Source organism: Melozone crissalis, unplaced genomic scaffold (genome assembly GCF_028551555.1).
Source record: "Melozone crissalis strain CALT ecotype California unplaced genomic scaffold, PUWL_Pcris_2 ptg000027l_1, whole genome shotgun sequence".
NCBI classification, from domain to species: domain Eukaryota; kingdom Metazoa; phylum Chordata; class Aves; order Passeriformes; family Passerellidae; genus Melozone; species Melozone crissalis.
The window spans coordinates 48,020,676-48,046,110 of NW_026535805.1; the positions used below are offsets into that span (position 1 = coordinate 48,020,676).

The 25,435-nt window shown below is 39.1% G+C and overlaps 1 protein-coding gene across 1 annotated transcript in view; it reads right to left on the reverse strand.

Moving 5' to 3' along the window:
• RFX6 (regulatory factor X6) overlaps positions 1 to 17,888 on the reverse strand; it is a 32,731-nt gene extending 14,843 nt beyond the window's left edge. Inside the window, exons 1-7 of the mRNA XM_054279843.1 lie at positions 17,720 to 17,888; positions 17,358 to 17,514; positions 15,696 to 15,819; positions 14,345 to 14,406; positions 7,562 to 7,639; positions 4,941 to 4,968; positions 1,329 to 1,436 (exon numbers count right to left, since the gene is read on the reverse strand). Of these exons, the coding sequence (XP_054135818.1) occupies positions 1,329 to 1,436; positions 4,941 to 4,968; positions 7,562 to 7,639; positions 14,345 to 14,406; positions 15,696 to 15,819; positions 17,358 to 17,514; positions 17,720 to 17,888 (726 nt within the window). The remainder of the gene's footprint in view (positions 1 to 1,328; positions 1,437 to 4,940; positions 4,969 to 7,561; positions 7,640 to 14,344; positions 14,407 to 15,695; positions 15,820 to 17,357; positions 17,515 to 17,719) is intronic.
• Positions 17,889 to 25,435: the final 7,547 nt, after the last annotated feature.

Here is a 25,435-nt window from a genome sequence, read left to right on the forward strand (position 1 = left end):
ATCCATCTATTTTAGTGCAGACTGCTGTATTTATGGGGTCTCCAGACATCTGAATTGCAAGCAACTCCTTAAGAGTTTAATGCAGGAATCAAACTTCATGTATGGGCTGTCTTCAACAGAGTAGCTACATATCTTAGTTTCAATAACCTTTGGTCAGATAAGCTGAAGGAGGCAAAAGGCAGTATGAAAAGAAAACAGGAAATAAGAAAACAAGAAATGAGAAAAGAGCAGCAAGGAAAGAGAATGCAGGATACACAGAAATTCATCTTTCCCACAGTCTCCTCATAACTCGGCAAGTCTGCCCCCAGACAGTCATGCACAATGCTGCTGAGCCAAAAATGAAGAGAGAATGAATTGCCAGTTTTTCTCCATTGTTGGAGAAGTAAAAATCAGTTTGTTTATACTGCTGTGTTGGGTCTCCAAGGAACCTCGAACATTTGTCAGATTTAAATTCAATGAGAATGCTGTCTATATGAGAGATGTCACTTCACTGATGGAGACTATAGCAGCAGGTGGTGCACACTGCTAAGTATACCAGTTCTTGGGCTTTCTTTATGAATTATAAGATTTCCAGCTAAGATGGAAATCCTTTTGTTTAGCTTCTCCCTACAGGAATGCGAAGCTTCACTACCTTCTCAGAACCAGCTTAGGAGGAGAGGCTCTCAAAATAACGTCTCACCAGTCACCACTATCACCAGCACAGAAGACTAAATTGAAAAGTTCAAAATGTCTGTCAAAGGATTTCTAGCACAATGTAAGCTTATAAGGGGACAAGAAACAACACAGATGTAACACACAGTAAAAAAGTCAAAGACATAAAACATAGAGGTATTTCCAACTGAGGAGTTATCCTTAGGGTAAGTAATACCTAGTATTGATCGAATGATTTAGTTAATTTAAAAACAAACCCAAACATGTTTAGGTTTTCAGCTGCTTTTCAAATAATTAATGAAAGACAGTAAAATTCATCTATTTGTTGTGAATTATTTATCCTGTTCTAATCAGACCAAAATTTACTTTAAATCCAAAGGCATTTGTAAAGAATACAACTCTCAGTTATTTGTTTGTTTTGCTCTCCCCGTCTTACATACCATCAGTTTGTAAAATACTGGGTCAGTTAATAGGTAAATAATTCAACCACCTTTCCATTGGAAAGCCGGTTAATCGGTGTTAGTAAAGGTTTGCCCCTTCTATAAATCAGTCACCTCTGTTTGATTATGGACATTTCTGGCTCTTTCATGTCAATACCTCAAAGGCTAAGATATGAAGAAACATTCTGTGGCAAATTTTTGATCTCTTAGACAGAGGAGAAGGAGCTCACTTTTTACCTTGTCTTTAGAAATGCACCCTTGAAGCAAAAGATGTTGAGCACTTGGAAACTCTGGGAGGAGTGTTCCAGTTTTGGAACTCAGAGAATATTTACGAGTAAAACCACCCTGAAAAGGAAGGGAAAAAACAGGAACATTGAAATAGCTAACACTGTTACATCTGAAACCAAAAACTCATGCTAAACTTGCATATTATTTAATGAGTCTCTCAAGGTTCCACAATACTTGCATTCAGATAATCCTTCAAAAATATTGATGCTTATACAGATCTGGACCCCAGCTCAGGAAGGTTGTAAAATATATGTCTATATATAACCTCCACAGAACACTCTTCAGGTCTCAAATGCTATGATTAAGGTGAAACCCTCATCCTCAAGAGAAGAAAATACAATCTGTGCTACAGTTCTGCTCTTACTGGCTGAAGTGTAGTCATGCTCATAGGACTGCATTCAAATCTAAAGACCATTTGGCTTAAACCCTTCATTCTATTTTAGCCTAACCAGTCCTTACGTAAAGTTAGTGTGCAGAGCTACAAGCTGGCCTTCTATGTATTCCTGTGGAAAATCTTGCTACTTCTGTACAGACTCCTTCTGTACTAATGCATGAAATTTATCATCTTGCATAAGGCATTTGAATGGAACTGGAAGTAACCTTTTCCTGCCCCTTTACCTACAGGCAAATTTCACTGAAGTGGAAATGGTAGGTATATAGTGCAACATATAGTGTAAAAGTGTGCAAATGTGACTATTTTTCTGTAAATGTTGACTTATAAATTGGAAGCTAGTTTCAAGTGAAATTCTCTCAAATACTAAATTCAGAAAACCATACCTGTAACTGTCTTATGCAACATAAATATAGCCCTATTTTTGTAGGGTGATATGTCTGACAAAACATGCAGTAAAAAAACAAAAGCATACATCATGTAAACTAATTTTGCCTGTGCTATCTACTATTCAAATACACATAAAGCTCTAAGTAAAAGAAATTGTAGAAATTTAGAAAAATTAGTACTTCTTCATGTCAATGCTTCTATAGTGTTATAATTGCCTATCACGCAATAAGGAGGGTATTTTTTTTTTACAGGAGTAATTATAATGATTTTATTATGCAATTACCCATGAAATATATTAAAAGCTCTGATTAAAAGGGATTTGTTCATTTAAAAAAAAGGCAGTGATTGTGGTGGGAGGTTTTAGGGAAGATAACCAGCAATGTTTTTTACCTTGCTAATGGACTTATTTAACTGTGCCTCAGTTCTAGGCTTAATATTTTAACCTGCTGCCACTTGCCCTTTCAATTTAATGCCATCTGTTTCTAATGGCCATTTAACATTAAGATAATGACAGTAATATTATCTGCCTAATTAACCATGCAGACTCTAATGGTGCACTAACTGGTTTAGATAAAAGAATTTGCTGATATCTCCCCCTACAGAGAGAATACTAGAAAATGTGATAAAACATACCAGAAGTAAACAGTGTCCCTGGCACTCAATAAGTGTTCATTCAAATGCCATTTACTCAGTATATTTAGACAATCAGTGCTTTAACATCTTTTCAATGTCTTTAAGTTCCCACTGAGAATTACACCTCATGCAATTGTTGTAAATCTTTTTGGAATACCTAATTGCATGTTCTTTCAAGCAAATGAAAAAGGATGTATCTATCGCCTGTTCACACTAATGAAAATATAATGCCAAAATTTCAGTACACTGAGATTATTATAATTCAGTTTTGACCATTAAAGACTTTTTTTCTCTTAAGACCTGCCTGAATAATTTCAGACAATATTGAGCTAGACAATCAAGAACTCACAATGATGTGCCCTTTCTCATTTATTTCCACCAGCTTATCTGTGAACATTTTTTTCTGGGAGAACAGAGGATCTTTGGGTCAGAAACAAGACAGATTACAAGACAGATTTGTGGGATTGTCAATTCCAAGGCAGACTGCCAATGCCACATCAGAGATGGAAGAAAATATGCATCCATTTATGCCAAAGAAACCCAATATATTCCATCTCAAAACTCTGAACGAATGAATGTTTCAGTAGTGTTCATGAATATGTTGGGGATATCCCGGGGCATAGCACTATCTTTTTTTGATAAGATAGCCAATTATCTGAACAGGAAAAATGCAACAGATCTAATCTCTCTGAACCTCACTAAAATACTTGACATGGTGTCACCATGGGAAATGATCAGTTATGCTGGTAAGAGTGGGGATTTGTAAAAGAATGTAAAAATATTTAAGAAACTGACTCTGGCTGAAATGCTAACAAGTTCTGTTGACAAGGAAACTACTGGGTTGAAAAGGGATTGAAGTGAAAATTCCCAAAGATCAGACTTGGGGCTGATGTGACTGACCATTTCATAGATCAAACTGGTTGACATGAGCTGATGAAATCATCAACAGAGAAAGACCAAGAGGTCATGTAGAAAGATATGGATGGCTTTGAGATAATGGTAATAAGGGGGATGAAAATCAATAGAGCAAAACTACACTCTCAGGGGCAAATAAAAATGCCTGCTATCAGCTAGGAGTTGCTTATCTGGAAATTAAAAGGTGAAAGGCTTGCTGTGTATCAGTTGATCACAGAAGGTATATTTAGTCTAGTAAATTAAATGGTGTCAGGAAACATTCCCAAGCAATACTGGAAGAGTATCACTCAGAATGGCCTCTGGCATTCTTTTGGCCTGTGCCAATTAGCAGTATCCCAAACATCTCCAGTCATATTTCAACATGTACTGCACATTAGAGACATTTTTTGTGGCAATGTAGCAGAGATGTCCCTATGTCCTTTTGCAGATTCAGGAGATAATAATATGGATGCAGGATATTCCATGCCAATTGAACTCAGCACCAAATAAAAATACTGTGAGCAACCCTTAACCTTTAATGTACAATAATCCATAATTTTCTACTATTCATATGACCAGAATGACAGGGACTATACCATAGTATACAGTAATAAAAATGTAGACTACTTGAGGGGGGCTGGAGAACCAAAACCAACAAAGCAGGGTTCATCAGAAGGGATATTTCCAATAGCAATTGGAAACACACCATTTACAACACTTTATGATTTATTTTACTCTAAAGATAGTAAAATCAGAACAAGTACAGTGGAAGGCTATAAGGTTGATATGAAGTTAGTCAAAGCTGCTGTTTGTCCCATCCAGCAAGCAAAAGGCATAAGAACAAATAGTCATGAAGAGCAAAAAATAGAAGAAGGCAATACTGACTAGGAGGCATAATTTTCAGTTTATTTAAAAAAAAATTCTTTTCAGCTTTCAGTCAGGCATACAAGATTCTGAAAAAGCCCTCCTGCCAAAGTAACAATTAAAAAAAATAAAGCTAGAGCTTGGTCCTTTGCTTAAATACAGTTATGGGTAACTGGATTGCAATGGGAACCCTAAAAGATGTTTTCCAACCTTATTTTTCTTTGAATATTTGGAGGAACAAATACTCAGCCTTGTTAAAAAAGGTTATGCAGTCTAAAATTTAATGAAAAATAGTGTTGCAATTTTCAAAGAAAGAAATATGAAGGAAATCACAGGTCACATAATACTTGTAATATAACAAGTAAAAGGAAACAGATTACAGCACTTACCTCATTCTTAAGCTTGCTTCCAGAGAACCTTTGAAAGTAAACACATTTGATTATTTTTTCCTAGGCAGAACATTTGTAGAGATTATATAGATGTATGATCTATTAGAAAAATTATCACATTTTTCTAAATGCAATTGCAGTTTTTTATGGGTTTTTTATGGTTTTTTTTTTCCTTAACTTCTTCCGCTGATTTTCAAATGCCTAGGGATAATAGGAAACCTATTAATGTCTTATAAAACATGAAGATTAAGACCACTGACTAAACACTAAAGTGTAAAATCCAGTTTCGTGGTTTTGTTTGGATCTTTGCCAGTTCACAAACAGCAAAAGGGTAGCATAGGTGCAAGTCCATAGTGTCTTTATAAGGAAATACATGCAGTTTTTAATAGAGCTTAATAAATTCAGAGTAGAAAAAGTACACACACCACACACACACACACACACATATATATATATAAATTAAAAAATGACATTTCTTGGAAAAATGAAGAAATAATAGTGATTTCCCATTCTTTTTCACTACAGTACTATTTTGATCTAATGACATACATTTCTGAGATAAAAGATTCCTTAACTGGCAAACATATATGGCTGCATAGTCAATGTCCTATTAGGAGTCCAATTGAGAGGTTGCCAATGAAGTCATTGAACTATCAGACAACCCTTTGTTGCAGAAACCAGAAAGAGCATTTTAAATTATAACTGTGAAAGTAGACAATGTGCAATAATAGCGATTCTAATGGATCAGTATAATGATAAATGTTGTTTGATTATTGCTATTTCCTGTACCACTAGCTGCCAACTGATAAGATACTGTGGGCAATATGAAGTCTCATAATTATTAGTGGCAATATCATTGTTTCCTGCTGTTGAGATGCTCCTTGGCTATTTCCTGCTCTCTGAGATGCTCTCAGAAATCCAGAGGCTGAGCAGTTGTGGAATTCCTTCTGCCCAGGCCTGGCACAGGTGCCTGACAGTTCCCACCACATGACAATCCAGCATATGTTACCTAGCAGTTCCCTTGCATGTTGAGAGTTAAGTATAAATGAAGGCATCACTCAGCTGATTACAACGTGAATCTAATTAACTTCAAGGCTAGATGCATTTGTTTTGGACCTTGGATTTCCATATGTTCAGCAAAATGTACTGCATGTATAGCAAAAATGAGAGTCAGCATATGCTAGCACTGCTCTTCCAGAGCCTCAAGGACTAGAAGAGACGTAAAGGAGAGATTTATGGATCACTATGTGCAGCAGCCAGGAATTGGAAGTTTTGAATCCCTACACTGCCTGATTCTGTCATTATCCAGAAGCTTGTTCTTAACCCCAAGCAACTGCACCATTCTCTTCACACAGAAAAATCCAGCTCCTGTGGTGGGCCAGACTGTGAAAAATGAGAATCTGAGCTTCTGCTTTAATTCAGATAGGGAGGCAGTTGAACTGCTGGACCCTGAAAATTCAACATCTCATACAGGTCCTAACACAAATAAAAGGTTCCTAATTAGTGAATCTAGTGAGTAGTCCTGAAAATCTTAGAGAGTATCTATGCCATCTTCATGTGAGTGTATACCTCCAGAAATCCAGCCTTGGGGAATTTTGCAGAGCTCCACTTTCTTTGCACTCATTGCTACTAGATTGTACCTGCCTGACATAAAGCTGAGGATTAAGAATTATTATTTTCTTTTAAATGAAAATAACTGTCTTTGAGTCAACAATATGAACAATTTGTTCAAGATAATTCTGTATTATGAAAGAAAAATGCACTATGTACCAGCAACACTCCACAGCTCTGGATACATATCAGACAAATAAATAGGATATTCTAATCTATTTCACTGTAAGTACTGCTGTGGAGAGAACCCTTCCTTTTTAAGCATTATTGGCAGTATTGCCCTCAATTTGTACACTTGTCTTATTGCCTGGAAAAGGTCTCTTTGGATATGACCTAAATCTGCCACCAGTCGAATTTTCTATGTGTGATTATAAACTCATTTATTCCTTTCCTTTCTCAGAGCCCCACTTATCCAGGTATACTGCCACAGACAATGAAAGCCGTCATTCAAGCCATATGTGAACAGAGACATTTGTTTTACGAACTATTAATCTTTGGCAAACCAACAGGCAGCTATCGTAATGTATTGATCCTGCTAGCTGTCCCTTGAATAAATATAATTAGAGCTTCCTGGGTTAGGTTTAAACTGATATTAGCCAGTCAAAGGACCTGTAAATATTAATCTACACTGACCCCTCCCTCCTGCCCCACAGGTGCCAGCTTCACACCATTTTCCAGACGTTTCATAATGGAAAGCTGTCCTGGGGAAAGAAGTCACAGGGTGACACACAGGCAAAGAAAATCAGGCAAGTGTTCTGGAAATGGGATTTTGCTCCCCCATATAAACTTGAACAAATGTTCTGCTGTTAAAAGTTGACAGCTCTACAAAGATTGTGGTGGGGTCAAACTGGAAGACTCTGTGAAAATATAGAGATCAACCTTTTAAGCACTAAGATAACCAGCAATTCTAGTTCTGGTAGAAACAAAAATTAAAGTCCTACATATACCTTCCTAAGGGAAGATTATAGCTAGACCTTCACTGATCGATTAAGTCTCAGAAATTATTTTACCTGGTTAAGCCCTTTCCAGAATACACAGAGTGGTAATATGCACTGCTTTCTTTAATGCCAATTCCATAATAATGATATCTGCAGAAAAAAAAAAAAAAGAAAATTGAAAAAAAAAAAAACAGAGGAGCATTTATGAGTGACAAGTAAACCAATCTGCCAAATTGAAAGTAAAGGAAACTGTCAGACTGATTTTAAATGCTTTCTGCAAACTTTTCTAAACAGGGTCTAACAATTCCTTTCATAGACACAGAACAAAATCTAGTCTCATAGAAAAGAGTACTGTCATGATTTGTTCCAAATTCAATGGTTAACATTAAAATACTTTCTCTCTTACTAGAAGAATGTAGCTAGAACAGAAAACCCAGAAACGTGTTACATTTCTTTTCCCTAACCTGCCTTCTGTTACACTTTACTTCATTTGTTTGAAAGGGTGCTGGGTTTGATCTATTCGGTTCGTTTTATCTCGCTTGCCACCATTACATTTAGACAGTCCCTCAGAGCCATTCTCAGTTGAAAATAGCTTGCAAGTGCACCTTACAACTTAGTGTTCAGTCACCTATGGCTAATAATGATAATATGTCATTCATCCATTCTTCTGTCAGATCGTAGGCTAACTCTAAATTATTAAGCCATTTAGGTACTTCTCATCCACATTTGTCTCCCTTGTTGCTCTCCTGGAGATTACTGCTCCCAAACAGAGACTGAGAAAGGAAACATGTCTATTGCTCAGGCTTTGCAGAGCTCACACCCAACACCTTAACCAAAGATACCAAAGAGGCAAAAAATGTTGGGTTGGTGCTAAGAAAACTGGCTGTGCAGTAGCTACTTACTGCTTTCCACTGATTTTGCTACGAAATAAGTGACCTCTGAGAGAGGGGCAGGAGAAAAAGCTGGGGGCAGCTCTTTCCTTAGCGGTCATAGCAAAGTTTACTTGAGTTCATCTATCAAAGCTGATAGGCCTTGTCTTATAAATTCCACTGAATAGATTTAAAAACTGATTGTGTTAAACCAAATTTGTCTAAGAATGCTATAGATAGAATACAAAGGTTCATTTGCTTTTTACTAATATTAGCTTGAAAGTACCACGGCAGCTGGTTTAACTGAGCTGCTTCAAAGTACCACTTTGCAACACATTGCACCAATTTCACTCAAACTCCCCAAAAGCTTGAAGAAGTACATTCTTAAGACACAAAGCCCCAGCAAATAGTTCATAGAACACATCAACAAAACTGTTAATCTCATCTCATCTCTGCTCTTCCTGGTGAAGACCATTAAAAAAAAAAACCACAATATTTTGTTTGTTCTTGTATGGAACTGTCACAGGTAAGAACAAAACCCTCACGTGCTTTATATTTACAAAGCTGGTTCAAGGCATTAGATACAAATTATGCTTAAGAAAATGTTCATTAGGATGATATATTTGCCTAGCCTAGGTAGCTGCAACAATCTCAGCTGAAATAATTTTTCTATTTCTGGACAGTCTGTTGTGTGCATTCAGGATTTTACAGCCAGGAACATGGCACCATTGCTTTTACTGCTTTCCTGAAGCTGGTGAGTCTACATAACACTGCTAGATCCCTGTGGCACCTGTCAACCCCTAGCTAAAAGTGTATCCCCTGTTTTCATACTGTGACAAGAGGTATTGAAAAATATATAGACATGGATTCTTTGAAATGACAGCATTTACGTACTCTTTATACGGCAAAGGGTGTCCATTGAACAGGACAAAAAACAGAAAAGAGTTGTGACTGCTTCTTTAACAATGTTATCTGTCCATTTGTCATTGGCCATTTGAGCAAGCAGCTGCCCACGTCTCATTCCAACAGTTTAAATCTCCCAGCTTCAATCACATGCCATTTTAAAAATTCTAAAATAAAGACTTTCACACTTTCACCATACATTTGGGATTCCCTCCCTCCTGGAGTGGGCTAGAAGCAAGGAGAAGCATTACTTCTTTACAAAGCTATGATTCAATACCTAGATTATTCCACATCTAATTTAATATTAATATATTTGGGCAAGGAACAGGAACTGTTGTATGATTTAGATTCTCAAGTATCCAATGGTAGGCAATATACTTGTTCCTGCTGCAATGTCCCAGGATATCAGAATTTTTCACTGAGACATCTTGCTATGTAGAGAATAGATATTTTCCGTACCTATTCTGTGTGTATTAAAGGCACAGCAGGTATCATTCTGTTTTTCTTCAATAATGTGCAGCTGAATTTTTACTGCTAAAAACCAGAGCTTTCCATTCACAACAGAGAAACTATTAAAAATAATATAATTTTACTTTTCAAGCTCTGTCTGGCATCCTCCATAGGGTAATAGGGTATAAAGATTATTATTCTCTTACAAGCCATTAGTTGAATAGCTTATTTTGGGCTCCCTGCTGAGAGTGGTATACCCATACCACACACACTAACAACATCTTTAACCTACATCTTCAAATGCCTTCCATCTCTTTATGTGCATATTTTTATGTGTATGTTCAGTATATTTTTACTTTACTATTTATTATTTCTATTGTGTAATTAACAAAATGTAATCAGTTACTACAAGGAATTTACTCTCAATTTTTGAAACAAACATTTTATAAAACAAACTGAACTACTTTTCTCTTTTCATTTCAGTGGTTTGTTGCAACATATGTTCCTACCCAACTTGTAGCTCTGATTTTAGCATACAGTGACACAAATGATAGCTGATAAGGAAATGATAGGCTTAAGCTGTTCAGGGACTTGCAATAACTTCTTATCACAGGGCCAGCTGCCATATCAGTTTTATTAACCCACTAAATCACTCTTAATAAATAAGATAATAGTTTTCAGACATGATGGATAAAAGTTAAGATTCATCATTGATCAAAGTCTACAAAGAAATTAAATTGTAACTTGAGCTCAAACAGTCTTCCCGTGTGTATGGACTGAGCAGTTTGTACGTTTTCCCAAATAGCTGCTTCAGGTGATTTGTGTACTGTGAAAGTCACAGCTGAGTTCTAGCATTGACCACGGTATGTTCAAAATTACCCATGCAAAAAGGTGGATTCAGAACAGAGAACTGTTGCTGATGAAACACTAATCTAAGAGAGCAGCTTGCAGTATTTATAGTGCTGCATCTTCTTTCACTCAGCAGAGTGAAAACAGAAAATTTCCCTTCCTTCCAGCTCTGTAGAGTGATTAGCATGGGCACGAGAGACTAACATATTTTGTTAACAAAATTGTGTCCAATGTGTTGGACCTTCCTGGCCAAATGTTTAAATGAGTTTAAGTACTGACACTTTTGCACAAATGGGTTGTTGGATGTAAACACAGAGAAAGAGAGATTCTGACTTGAATTCTAGGAATCACCAGACTCAGTTTTAAGTTTATCCTTTGCCCTGAATTAGAGATGACAAATGCTGTTTGGGAACAGAGGAAGAGCTAACATTTGTGTATCTCATGCCTTACAACAGCAATTGCATTCCATATGTTAGTGCAGGAGCTTTCCCTCAAATCCAATTCATGCTCATGAGGATGCCAGAAAGAGCTTGTTTCAGAGTGGGAGAAAAACAATTTCCACCACCTTGAAGATGATGGGAAAAGGAAATTATTTTCTTTGCTTTCTTCTGATCACAGAGAGGCCCTAACAATAGATTGCTGTGTATGCTTGCAGCATCCAGGAAGGCACTTTTTTTTTTGCAGGGCATTAACTTTTCTCTAAATTTAAGAACAATTATTCCATTGGAGAAGAATTGTCTTCTTCCTTTTTATGCTTTTGCAGCATCTGGAGTCATGGACAATGATCAGAGCTCCAGGGCAATGTTGCTATATAAAACATCACTGCTGGGAATAGTGAGTTCTAATACTGCTCCTGCTAGCATTATATGGTAATAAAGATAGCAGTGACAGAAATACTACCCTGTCACTACACTACTGTGCTTTTAAAATATTACTTAATTGCTAGTAACAACTCTCCTACTAGTCCCAGTGACTCAGAAACAGCTTGTAACATTTGGAGTCCATGCTAACATAAAAAGAGAAGAACTAGCAATTTATTGAAACTGATGAACAGTCCTTTAACTTTAATATTCATTTAATGGAAATACTTCTGTAAATAACATTTGTGTGACTAACTGCTACCTGGTGAAATCAGAAATTCATTTGCTCCTCAGCAAGTCTGTAGTTCTGAGAGGGACACGGCCCGCAACACCACAGATAGAAAAATTGATTATCAGAGATCATTAAACTAAAAAGGGTAGATTTGGATTAGATATTAGGAAAGAATTCTTTCCAGTGGGGGTGTTGAGGTGCTGGCAAAGTTTGGTCAGAGCAGCTCTGGATCTCTCATCCCTGGAAATGTTCAAGGCTGGATTGGATGAGGCTTTGAGCAACCTGGCTGAGTATAAAGTGGCACAGGGGTTACACCAGATGATCTTTAAGGCCCCTTCCAACCCCAACTATTCTATCATTCTATGCCTCTATAATTCTAATATTCATACTGACACTTCTATATGACTGCTTGCTGCTATATTTGGTCTCTGAACTGGAAATACTGTCATTTGTGTCTTTTGTGAGGTCCTTTTTAGCACAGCAAGATCAAGGTAAGTGCATCTTAGCAGAAATGAGAATTGAATAAGAAAAGCCTCTGAGGAAAACTGATGAAAAAATACAGAACAGCAAGTGCCAGATGTTCAAACAAAACCTGATGATGCCTCAGTTCTTTGAGGAAATTGTTCAAGAACAGTTAATCCATATGAAAATATGGCACATAATACCAACAAGGTCAACAGGGATGTGGAATCTGCCAAAGAAATGTTGGGCATGTGTTATTTCTATATTAATTTTTTCATGTCTTCGAGAAAAGAGGACTGCAGTGACACATGTTCCAATACAATCAATTTTGTAGCTATATACACATTTGAAACATACTCATTTACTTAATAAAGGTTGACTTATTGTGCTTAAACCATGCAGACACAGGGCATGTTTGGAAGTTTGGATCCTCATTGGATCCTGTCTGTCAGTCTGTTAGTTATGTCAGAACAAGTATATAATGAGCACGTGGGAGACTTGTCCCTTGCATAATCTCATTCATTGTAACTAAGTAGTTCACCAAATATGTTGGGTTATGTACCTAAGAATTCACCACAGCAATGATGAACTAGCACATTGTCAAATATTCCTGCACAGACTGTGAATGCCAGATCTCTTAAAATCTTAAACAGAACACCAGCATCAAAGCTATGTCTACACCATCTTATGCCTGTAATGACAACTTAAGTTCACCAGAGCAGACAATACACAAAATCCCTCTTTTCCCTAATAAATAACCTTCCTAATAGCTGCCCTTCTCAAAACACCTCTACTCAGCATCTATTGGTCACCTACAAAAAGAGATATGAACCTCAGTGCCAGTTTTCCTCTATACATTGCAGGCTGTGTGCTGTCTCCTAAAAGAGGTGAATGGATTACAAATTTGTAAGACTGCGAGACACTACGCAAGAACTATCCTCTGTTAAAACCAACAATAAAAAAATCAAAAAAAGGAATAATGTTCTACAAAGACAGTATTTCCTTTGGATTTTATTTTTTATTAGTGGTTATTTAAAATAAATGCTTGAGGCATGCTCAAGAAACAGAATGTCTTTGCAAAAATTTTGAATTTAAATTCTTCCCCGCCTTCATTTTTTCTGCAACAATACCTAAAATTCACAAATTACATCTGATTTATTCTTCAGCTAAACTAAGGTGGAATAACTAGCTATTTCTTGTATTTCTAAGGCAGGAAGAAAACCAAGTATAACAACATTTAATAACTACCCAAAACTATGACCATAAAAAAATTATCTTTCAGACATTTCTAGAATACTGCAAAGCACTTAGGAAAACGAGCCTTGTAGATGTTTTACTTTTCAATCTCCTTTTGTTTTGAGTTTTGCTTATAAACTACTGAAAGACAAGAGTAACTTTGTCTTTCAAGGTTAAGTAGATCAAAATAAAGAGTTTTCCCAAACAAACAGAATGTTTTGAGTTTCTCCTATTTCTATCATTACTCTGGTTTTCTATCTTATTCACTAACAAAATGGATGTGATGGAATATGTTATTACCACTCTTCACAACAGTTTTACACTAAATTATTCATGGCCAAAAGCATAATTCCAGAACCAGAACTAATAAAAATTTTAGCGCCAAGTGATATAGAGTTGTCTATGATCTATTCCTACAACCTAATATTTTACAGATCAAATATACAAATTAATAGGATACATTATTTATGAAATGACTGCGCTATAGATGGTGTACTTTTCAGAGTTTTATAAAATACCAACAACAAAGAGCAGAAGTATACCTTAACTTCAATTTAAAACAATGCTTTTTCTGGTGATGTATTTAGGTGAACCCATATTGTTACACAGAGAACACAATGAAAGTTGTTAGGCTTGCAAAGGAGAAATAAAATCACTATTTATGGAAAGATGAGAAGCTATAAAAAAACATGTATTATAAATGATTTTTATATCTAATATTTTTACATATATTTGCAACATATGCATGGGTCTATAAATGCAATGACAAGACTTAGAAGCTTAATCAGTTTAATTTTAAAAATTATGCAGCAGCGTTTTCAAATTTAATGCTTGAATTTGAGCATCAGTTTCAACATGTACATGAAAGTTATCACTTGCAGTGTACCATCTGAATAAACTCCCCTGCCAATTAGCACATATTAAGGAGACATGGAAACACAGATGATTCCTAAACTGTGTTCTATTAGCAGATACACAGGTAATTGTGCCTTACTTTGAATGGCCCCTTGTTCCGAGCCGCCTTGTGGTAAGGAGAGGGAATTTCTGGCGAATGGTCTGAAGAGAAAATAACTGCATTAATTTCTAACACTGGCAAACTTTCTTAGCAATCTGTTTATAGAAAAATCGTAGTGTAAATATATTGTCTAAGGTAGCTAATGAATTAGCATTTTTGACACTTAGGGCACAACATAAACGATTAGGCCATGTTTCACACTGAAGGCTTTCTTCCACCCTTGTCCACCTTGCTGTCTATCTCCAGTCTTCCCACCTGTTTTCCCTTTCTGATTTCACTTTTACATTTTACAATCTAGTTTTCTTCACCAGAATCCTATTGTGTTCAAGCTTCTTAACTACAACTGTATTTTTTGCTTCAGAGATTTAAACAAAATCAGGGGAAACTCTGCCCTCTAGCTATTCTGTTTTCAAAGACAAACAACTAGAATGAAACTTATTTTTTTTTATTTGAAAGTGTGATCTGAAAAATTAATTCAGTAATAGAGATAGATCTAATAGATATATCCAATAGACAGATCACTGTCAAAATAATATTTAAATGGAACCTATTGTCTTTCTCATTTATACTGAAACTGTATATGAAAATTAGATATCCACTTTTTTCATATATCCAGTTCAAGAGGAATAAAATAGGAAATTAACATTTTATGAACCAGAAAATCCATTAAATCCATTATTTAATTAAATTAATGCATTTTGCTATGTATAAACCATTACTAGATCAGTACTGTTTTAAAAAGATGATCCTTGAAGCATTTTTGGTTTCCTGTTTCACTAAACACTCAGGATTTAATTTGGAGAATTCACATCTCTCTTATATTAAATCACTTTAGGATTAATCGTAGAGAAGGGTAGAAAAGAGAACGAATCAACAATTTTTCATTTGGAAGCTCTTTGTGTTATTAACTTCTTTTTCCCCTTCTACTAGTATTGCCTGTGCCACATCTCACCTTACACTGCCTTTATTATAAGTGTCCTCCATGTCAGATCTGGTGGAAAGAACATGAACAAAAAGGGAAAGAAAAGAAGCACTCAGAAAGAATGCCTTTTTCTTTGGTGTTTTTGTTTTTTTGGGGTTTTTTTTTTTGTTTTTTTGGGGTTTTTTTTGTAAAAACAATAATAAATCAAAGGGAATTTCAGCTTCAATCTCCTAAAGGTGATGTTAAGAAATGCCTTCACAGGACACAGTGTGATTATAGTTAGTCTGATTCCATGTACATTAGCAGTAGAAAACATGTTACTTTCAGAAGAATTCTTACACAGATGTACTGAACTGTGACTCTTCCAAACAACAGATCTAACAAATTATTAAGGCATTTGCTCATTACCTTCCCAAAAGTTGCAGCACAGGCAGGTTCCAGTTTCTCTTTTCTGCAGAAGTCTAAATAATGTGCATAAAGGATGCATCTTGGTAAACAAACTCCTTCGCATACAATGTAGTTTTCTTCCAGCCTGTGTAGAGAAAGAAACTGCCAGAGTAAGAAGCAACATGCCATTTCTCCTGATTGCATTTCCAAGTTTTGCTCTTTTTTTTGCTTGTACCCCTTTTTTTAATTTTACTGAAGAGTTCCATCAGAGCACACAGGTGAGTTTCTCCTGAACATGACAGGCACTACAGAGAGACTCCACACTTGGTACTTAGGCTAGCTGCAGAATATGGAAAATCTGGAGCCAGACGCCTGTTGTTAATGAGTCTTTTTCAATGTCTGGACTTTTTTGCTTTATTTAAATTACTAAATTATCATCACCTAAGAGCCAGCCTTAGTTTGAAAATAAGACATGAAAGACCTCAGTTTAAGTCAGTCCTTTGAAAGGATTTAAGAGCAGGGACCTGGACTTGCATCTTCTGTCCCACTGTATCCTCAACACCTGAGCTAATGTCTCTTTTCTTCATTGTATTGCTTTTTAATTTCCACTCTGGACCTGGAAATGCTTCAAACCACAGTGGGAAAAACAAAGAACAGTGTTTTTTAAAGAAGGTGAATTTCTATGTAGCTTCCCAATCAGTTTGCAGAATACAAGTGCTGAGTGATGGTCATTAAAGTAAAATTTTTAAAACTGAAGCAAAAACCTGACTGTTTTCACTTGAAGAGAACCCTTGTAGCAGCTGGGTATTTCTCTGTCCTGTTGGTTTTTTTCTTTATCATTTTACATTGTTCACTACTCCTGGGATGATGTGCAATAAATTTGTTTCTCCAATTACACAAATTTGTAAGAAAATACTGTGTAGTAAAAGCTGCATATTGAATAATTTTGCAGTGACTCACCAGACTCAAATCCTTAACTATTTACACTCAGAAGTAAACTAGAATAAGAAACTGAATAATTTGGATTAGTCTAATTTTTCAGTTAGAAGGAAAAAATATCTCTATTGACAGTGTGCATTTCATTATTGAGTTCCCATTTAACTCAACAGAATTCCTCCCTAATGTCAAGTGTATTTTAATACAAACATTTATCAATTAATGTCTGCAGAATTTGACCTCTTATTTGGTTAACGTTTTTCCCCAGACAAAATAAACCAAAGTTAGGGCCTCAGTGGATGGGAGAACATAATGAAAAAGAAATGCATTATAAGACAGTGAAAATCTAACTGTCACAGCCTTAAAGGATAATTAAAGCAGCCGTTCACAAATGCAATTCTTAAATAATATTTCCTTTCTACCTTTTGATGAAACATTTCATTGATAGCCACACAGTGTGAGAATCTGACCAAGACTTCTATTAAGTGACAAACCTTCGATAATTTCAAAACTCGGAAATTTGGGGATGGGTGTCTTATTTGTAGATGAGGCTCATTCAAAAGAAACCCGCAAAAGAAAAACAGAAAACAAAAACCAACAAACGAAACACCCCAAAAATGACAAATTCTCTCTAAAAGAGATGTCGCCCTCCTCGCCGGCTCAGCTGTTAGAGAAGGGTCCCTCTGAGTGTGACGGCTCGGTCCTGGAGCCCCCAGGGCAGGCAGCGGGGTCTCTCTGGAGCCCTACCATTGCAGGGTGAGCTGCGTCTGCTTCTTCTTGTCCTTCATGATCTGCGTGATGCTCCTCTTCGAACACGGGCTTTGGTCGGCGGCTGTCAGCGCGCCGTCGCGGGCATCCGCATCCTCTTCTTCCGACGAGAGGGTTTCGCTGCCGAGCCGTGTTTCTGGGCGCCGCGGGGACAAGAAGAGAGGCCCGAGGGCATCGTTACGGTCCCGCCACAAGCCGCCCCTCCCGCCCGCCGCCCTGCCCGCCGCGGGCTGAGGGACGGACCGACAGCGACAGCCGCGTCCCCGCGGAGCCCGAGCGGCGCTGCCGGTGCCCGCCGCGGCCGGGCCGAGCAGGACACGGTGCCGGCTCCCCGCCTTTACCTGCCTTGACGCCGGCGGGCAGCGGCGGCTCGGGCAGCGCCTCCCGGGCGCAGGGCAGCAAGCTCGGCCCCAGCAGCCCCGCGTAGCGCTCCTCCTGCGCCTCGGCGGGCGCCGCCTGCGCGGCCGGGAGGTGCAGGAAGGCGTCCCCCTGCTCGGGTCCCTTGGCCATGCTCTCAGCGGCGCCGGCTCTGCCCCGGCGCGGCGCGGGCGGCGCCCATGGGCGGCGGGAGGGGACGGGAGCGGCCGGGCGGGGGCTGAGGCGTGGGCCGGGGCTCTGCGCCGCGGCCGGAGACCGTGTCGGCCGAGCGCCGCCGTGAAGGGGAGGAGAGGCGATGCGGGGGCGGCAGCGGGGACAGGTGTGCCCTAGGGCGCCGTCCAGCGAGGCGGCGCGGCTCCGAGCGGGCACGGACGGCCCGCCCGCCCCGGGGCTCCGCCTGCACCGGGCCCGCGGGCGGCGGCGGCGGCAGGGAGGTGTCTCCGTCCCTGCCTCCGCTTCCCCTCCCTGCCTCCGCTTCCCCTGCCGCCGCCGCGCTCCGTCAGGCCAGAAGGGGACAGGGCGCGGCTGAAGGCCGAGGAGGTTCGGGGGAGCGGGCCGGGAGCGGATCTGCCGGGATTTAATGATTAACTCCCGGCGGCGGTGGCTCCGGCCGGTGTGGGAGCAGCTCCCGGGCCGCCGAGGCCGAGACAGGGGGCGGCCGCAGGGTCCCCTCGTCCCACCAGGGCTCTCCCTGTTCTCCCCTCCGACGGGCGCTCTGCGCTTCGCAGCTGCCTCTGACAGCCACAGGGCCAGTGGTGGGACCCTTCTGGGCACTATCTGTCACTATCTATATTTCCTTAATTCCCGGCGTAATTTTGTAGGTGATGGAGCAAACATCTTCATTTTGTACATTCATCTGGCAGACGTGGCTTTGCTTTGCTCTGTTTCAGCATGCTGACTGAGAGATGGCAGGAGAGAATCACAGAAAGTGGTCTTTACTTTTTCCAGAGAACAAAATTGTCAGTAGGATGGAAATCTAGTCTGATCTCTGCAACATCTACTGTTTTAATAAATTCTCATTAAAACAAAATGTTAGGTGTTGTGCTGTTCCAGATAAGGACTGGGAAATTGTAGTATGACTTGTGGTAACAAGCAGCCCTGAAATGTTAAATTAGATGAATTGTGAAGCGTTCTTTGAGTCATCAAGTACTGCTGGGCTGTCACAAACGCAAAGCTCATGAACAGCTGTTTCCTTTCTCCTCTCTTCCAGTCTTCTGTTGCACCTCAAGTCATTGACACCACCAGCACTACAAAGCAGCAGAATATGACCACTTCCACTCCTGCAGAGATGCATTGTCAGACCAGCTATCATCTATCAAATCCATATTTACCAAATATGGTGTGCCCATATCTGCTGAAAGGCCAAAAACCTCATCATAAGAATAAGTGATGGACTTCAGACCCAAGGCAGACTTGTGAGAGGGTCCCAAGATCAAAAATGGCATTTAGCCCAAACTTTCTGCTGTTCTGCTTACACCTCTTCCCTCAACTGTGTAAAATTTATTTCTTTCATTACTGGTTGCTCCAGTCAACCATTTCTTCATTGTTTCCATGTTCCCTTTTCCCTTCATTAAGCAATGCTATGTATGGCTTTGACCACATGTGCCTGTGACAATTCTTACTGTAACTCACTGGGACAGTTCAGCATCTGGTTCCAGTGGCTTTGTTTGAGGCTGCAGTAAAATCTCATTTGACCCTCTGACTTTTGACTGGCCTGAGCACTGGCACAAGTGATCACAATTTGGTCCACCATGACCAGGATTTCCATTGTATGATAAAACTTCTCAGCTGCATATTGTTGTGTTGAATCTTTTGTGATCAAAATCCAGTGTGACACTGAACATGGATACTTTGGAATTATGGAGCCAAATGTAGCTATTTGTTCTTAAAGGGCAGGATTCTTATGGTGGCAGAATATCCTTAGTGACACTAATGAATTCTAGCCATCATCATCATCAACACAGGGATTAACTGAGTTAGGGGTCCAGCCTAGGGACTAGCTAGTTTCCACCCTGCAGCAAGCATTTGTAATCCTGCTGAAGCAAAGCACAGACCCCAAAAGCTATGGCAGGTGGAAAATCCTTCCCCACTCCCTCTTGTGGGAGTCAGCAATCCACCTGAATGTATGATTTAAGCCTTTGGGAGACAGAAAGGATGGGGCAGGTATAGAACTGGGCTAGCTGAAACCACAAGTACCAAGGATGTTACAGCATCGCTTATGCCTAAAAATTTTCAATATTGTTCTGGGTTATGTCTGTTGAGAATCATGGTCCTAACCATATTGCTTATTACTGAATAAAATCTGATTATGAAGTAGAACTGTTAAAACATATATCCATGTATATTTGGCTTTTCAGAATTTTCCTGTTCAAAAATTGTGCACACACAGACACACACAGACACACACAGACACACACACACACACACATATATATATGTATATATATATATATATATAATCCCTGGAAGCATTCAAAGTAAGGCTGGATGGGATAGGGCTCTGAGCAGCCTGATGCACTTAGAGATGCCCCTGCACATTGCAGGAGGATTGACCTACATGAGTTTCAAAGGTCCCTTCCAACCCAAACTAATTCATGGCTCTATAACTTGTACTTGAAGCATGCAGCACCTCTTGCCTAACTTTGTCTCAGAGTTAGTGTTCTCAGTCTAATCTGTTCACCTCAGTCTCCCCTTAGAGCCAGTGGAGAAGAAAAGGTGTCTCTCAGAGCTAATTCATACCAGGCACATTACCCAGTGAACAGATCATCTTCTCATAAATCTGTTTCCCTTCTAGGTCTCTACTGAGAGCCTAGGGAGCCTTCCTTTGTTTTAGGTCAATTTTGTAATGATTTAATCCACCAAAATTCAACAGTGTGTTGTATAGTCCGGAGTAAATGATCAGATACATGTGCTCTGTACGACAACAGAATTATTTGTTTCTATAACTTACATGTAAAATATCTTTTCTATCAGCACTCGGGTATTGCACCATTTCATCTTGCTGCAGTGTTTTCTTTTCCTTGTTGCCAACACAGCACATGAAAACAAAACATTTTTCAACTTTATTCATATCAGCATGACTTGCCATTAACAGCAATTTGCCTGAGGGGTTCTCTGTTTTGAACTGCAAAATGTTTGGAAGATAAATGCAGCAATAGAAATACAATTTGTTATTGATCTGTTCCTGTGTAATCCTGCATGATGTTTACTTAAGTGTTGGAAACTGTTTCACCTCATATCCTCCCCAGACAAATGAACTACACAGGAGCTTTGATACGGGTGTTGATGCCAGGACTCTTTGGTAGACTCTAACACCTCTTTCTTTCCAAATATGCTGATAGTACCATAAAAGTAAAGTATGGCACCTATCAGTATTCCACAAGGATATAATAAATTAATTTTTCATAACTGTCAGTGTCTGTCATTCTCTTTGCTTTGACATAGCATGAATCTATTTAGGTCTTCCTGCAACTCCATTTCTGGTTTTCTGTGACTCCTTGCAAGAAACAGTTTTAATCAGCACCAATTCAAACAAGATAGATTTCCCATTTATTTTGGTCCTTTCCACATCTCAGTGTTTACTTTTTGAGAGTTATTTTCATCTTGAAAATTAAAAAAAAACTTTAAAATCGATGCATTAAGCTAAGAGCTCCTGCATTTGATGCTGTCACTGGCAACACCTTTGAAAGCATATATCCAAGAATAGATTTTTATCACAAAAATTTCTTTAGATAAGAATCTGTATTAATTAAAGGGTCAAATTTGAAACAAATTGAAACATCCTCCAAAATCTTAGCTTTACTGTTTCCAATACTTATTGAATAATTTCTTTTGATAAATTAACTGTAATGATGGCTTGAGAACATCATTCAGTGATAAGGGAATTTTTTTTTTGTCTTTGCAGTTTTTTTCTGAGCCCTTCTCAAGGCTGTTAAATGTCAGCAATAAGTGATTTCTCTAAAGAATTTGCTTCTTTCTGGTATCTTGGGTCACCAGTTTTATGCATGCAACAAGAGAAAGCAAAGGGAAAGAAAGAGGAGGGTCCTCAAAGCACTTTTCCATTCTGTCTCTCTTCTGCCACAGAGGAGGATACTTGTGTCACCCACTGCTGCCCTTTATGCTGTGGCTTCTCTGGTGCTTGTAGAGGAAGATGGACAAAGACGTGGAAGTGAAGGGAGGGCACCAGGCAAGGGAAGTGGCATCCTTCAGTGTGGGGCTGGAGACTTCTGCTCTCAGTGGGGACGGGAAGGAGGATCTTTCATTGCCCACCTAGTCCAGCTCAACAGCTAGAGCAGGGCTGCACTGGTGCCTTTTGACCTCAGCAAGCTCTGTGAACTGCCAGCCCTGATGCTGTGAAATCACACAAATATGGTTGAACTTTATCTGTGCAGCAAACAGAGTGAAAAGTTAATATGGAACTGCAATAAGCACAGACTACCCAGGAGGAGAATCATTCAACTCCATCAGGAATGTGTGTGTGTGTATCTACACAAAATTCCACAAGAAGATAAATGAATGACCCAAAGGATGCTATTGCCTCCATGCCTGATTATTCCCACCTTCTTTTTGTAGGTGCTCATTCTGCCTTATTAGCCATTTCATAGCTTTTGTTATATCACCCTAAACTTTCTGAGTTTCTGTAATTTTGAAAATCTTTTCCCAACTTGGTATGGAAAAGATGCACAAACTTTACAAGCAGAGCCAGGTCTGTGAAAGCATCAACTTGTCTGACAAGTTAATTCAGCATACAAGCTTACAGTTTCCTTTAAAAGGAACAATTGCTGGCATCCAGTAGATGGTGATGTTTAATAAGGTATTTCCTGGTCTGTCTCCAGCTGATAAAGCCAGACGTGTCTCTCTGTCTCTTTATGTTTGGATATTTTACTCACTGCCTCTTCCTATGATCTTCAAATGAAAACCCATTCTGTTTTGTATAGAAGTGGGCCCTTCTATTTTTCTTCCCAAAGAACAAACTTCTAAATAAATAAACCATACATTACACTAACCCCTTTCACAGTTCACGTGTCTCTGTCCTCTACAAACCCAGAGAGACTCTATGCTCTGTAGGTTAGTTGAGGTAAAGTGTATAGTTCTGACCTTATGGAGCTACATGTAAGCAAAAAATCTCAATGCTTACCTCTCTCTTCATCTCTCTTCAGGTAATGTTAAACAGTTGTCTCAGGTTACTTATCTTGATTTTAAAATGCCATTTTTGCCAAGTATGTATTCTTTTTTCCTGTGCCAAATTGGGAGAAAATGTTTGTATTCATATAAGTACATGCTCCTACAAGCTTACAGACTGAACAGCCACTTCACCATTCATGTATTTGCACTGTGCTTTGGTGGGCAGATTCAGGAAAAAAATATTAAGGAGGCCAGCAGAGTTTTTCACTCAGCAGCTATTCAAACATCTTGTGTTCTTCTATGAATGATCCAAGAATAGAGCTGAGCTTTGAGGATATGTTCACCCTTGAAGAATTGATTTTGAGAGTTTCTGCAGATACTCCAAAGAGGTCTATTAGCAGCACTTCTTGTATAACTAGCCTATCTGCAAACAACTTCTGAATAGGTGTTAACAGAAGCAAACCACTAAAGTCAAGGGACCATTCTCTCTATGCAAAGCTGAGTCCTGAAGGTTCTACCACCAGCTGGGTGCAGCTCACTAAACTGCTACATTCACGGAGAGCTCACCACTTCTCAAAACAAGTTTTGTGTCCTCCTCTGTGTCTGCCTGTCCTTCCTGTTCCTAGCCACACACTCCTTCTGCTAGCATTCAGCACTTGTCGAGGCTGCTGTATCAGTTTAATTTACTGAAGTAACAGGAAACAAGGCCAAGAGAAAACAATGAAAGGCTTTCTGATATTTCAAATTGTTAAATGAGCCCAGAAGTGTGATCAGAGCCAGAATGTGGGTGGGATAGTACCACTAGGAGTGAGGGAAAGGGAAGGAGGATGGTCAGGATAGAGGATATATAAGAATGGAGGGGAGAAAGATTTCCTCACTTTTGCAGCAATAAAATCTGCTAATTGCCTGTGAAACCACTGACCTATTAATGGGTGATGTGCAAAATGTGCTTTTTAGATTAATGAAGCTACCTTTGAACAAATAATCTCACATAGTTACTGCGCAACTTAATTCTGTCATCTCTTCCTTTTTCCTTTCCTTCTTTCCATGCCTTGCCTTGCTTTGCCTTTCTATCCTTAGGGAATATTATCAATGTTTTTCCAGTTAGGCATGAACAGAAGCATGCTGCACTAGGAATCTACTAAGTGCTCTGTATCTGAATCTAGTGTTCTATTACTCTGAATAATTCTGGTTTTCACTCCAGAATTTTTTTTTTCTTGAGATCTATTAGCCATACTACACAAAGGCACAGGGACAAACAGTGCCTTCACCTGGAAGTTGCTCAGGCCCTCAATTAATCTGGAAACAAAAGCTGCTCTTTTGCATATTCCCATTTCTAGCATATGCTGTGCTTTGAAATGGAGGAATGAGGCTTTGAATGATGAGGAGGAGAGGCTGTTTCCTGGATGGAGAGGCACTCCTGCACTGCTAGCTCTGACTTACTTCAGGCAAGTGTTTTCTAAGGTCAGGAACCAAGTGTTTGATGTTACTGTCCCCTGTTTTTCACTGATGAAATGGTGTTTCCCAGTAATGAAGAAGTTATAGCCAATTATTTTAAAATTTGGGACAGAAGAAAAAATTATTTTTTCCCTTCATTATATATTTGGATAATATTTTAAAAAGCATTTAATGTATACATTATATTTATTGACAATGTGAGAGCAATTCAATGCCTGATGCAAAAGCAATAGTATCCTTCCCACTAACTTCAATGGGCTCTTGATTAGGTCCTTATTTGCTAAGCAAACACTCGATGAAAGTTCACATTGTCACATGTACACAGTCAGAGAGGTATTGTGCTCTAAGAAAATTCATAACTTCTTGCTGGTACCAGATTCTGGAATCTGGTCTGGAGGAAAATTAACTCAAATATCTGCATAAGAGGAGTTAATGTTGCTTTCTGTCAAAGATCTAACTTCAACCACAAAGTGGTCATACTGTTTTCAGCACTTCTGAGCGTAAATCCTGGCCAAGGACAAGATCCCTGGGGTAGCTGGGATAGTGGACAGAAAGCCAGACATGCCCTGGGGAGGGCACAGTATGAAACCTTGCATGATGCAGAGGATCTCAATTGATAAGGATTTTTTGATAAAGGGATACTGGATGTGCTCAGTAGCAGCCAGGTTCCTGGTGGTCAGGGTGCCTCCCAAATCCCTGACATTAAATGAGCCACCTTGCCTGTTTCCTGCTCTGTTTAGCGCACCAAGCTGAAGGAGGCTGAGTATCTCCTCAGCTCCAGCCAGCCTGAGCTAGTCCTTTCCTTCACCCAGAACACCTTCAACACCACCTGTTCCACCTGCTACATGTTTTGAAAACACCAGAAAGGTCTTTGCTGTGTCTCTTATCAACAGATGGACTCTGTGATTAAGGGCAGAGAGCATTTGTGCAGGATTTAGCAGTACATCCCACTGCAATCTGAACTAACTCTAGTTAAGGGGTTAGTGTGATGGTAGTAAAGGATGCTCCAAGAAACAGGTTTATTCCATGCTTTTAGCATGTTGCATTTACCCTTCTCTGTTGCCCTTGTTTGAATTATAGGATCATTTTCATAGAAT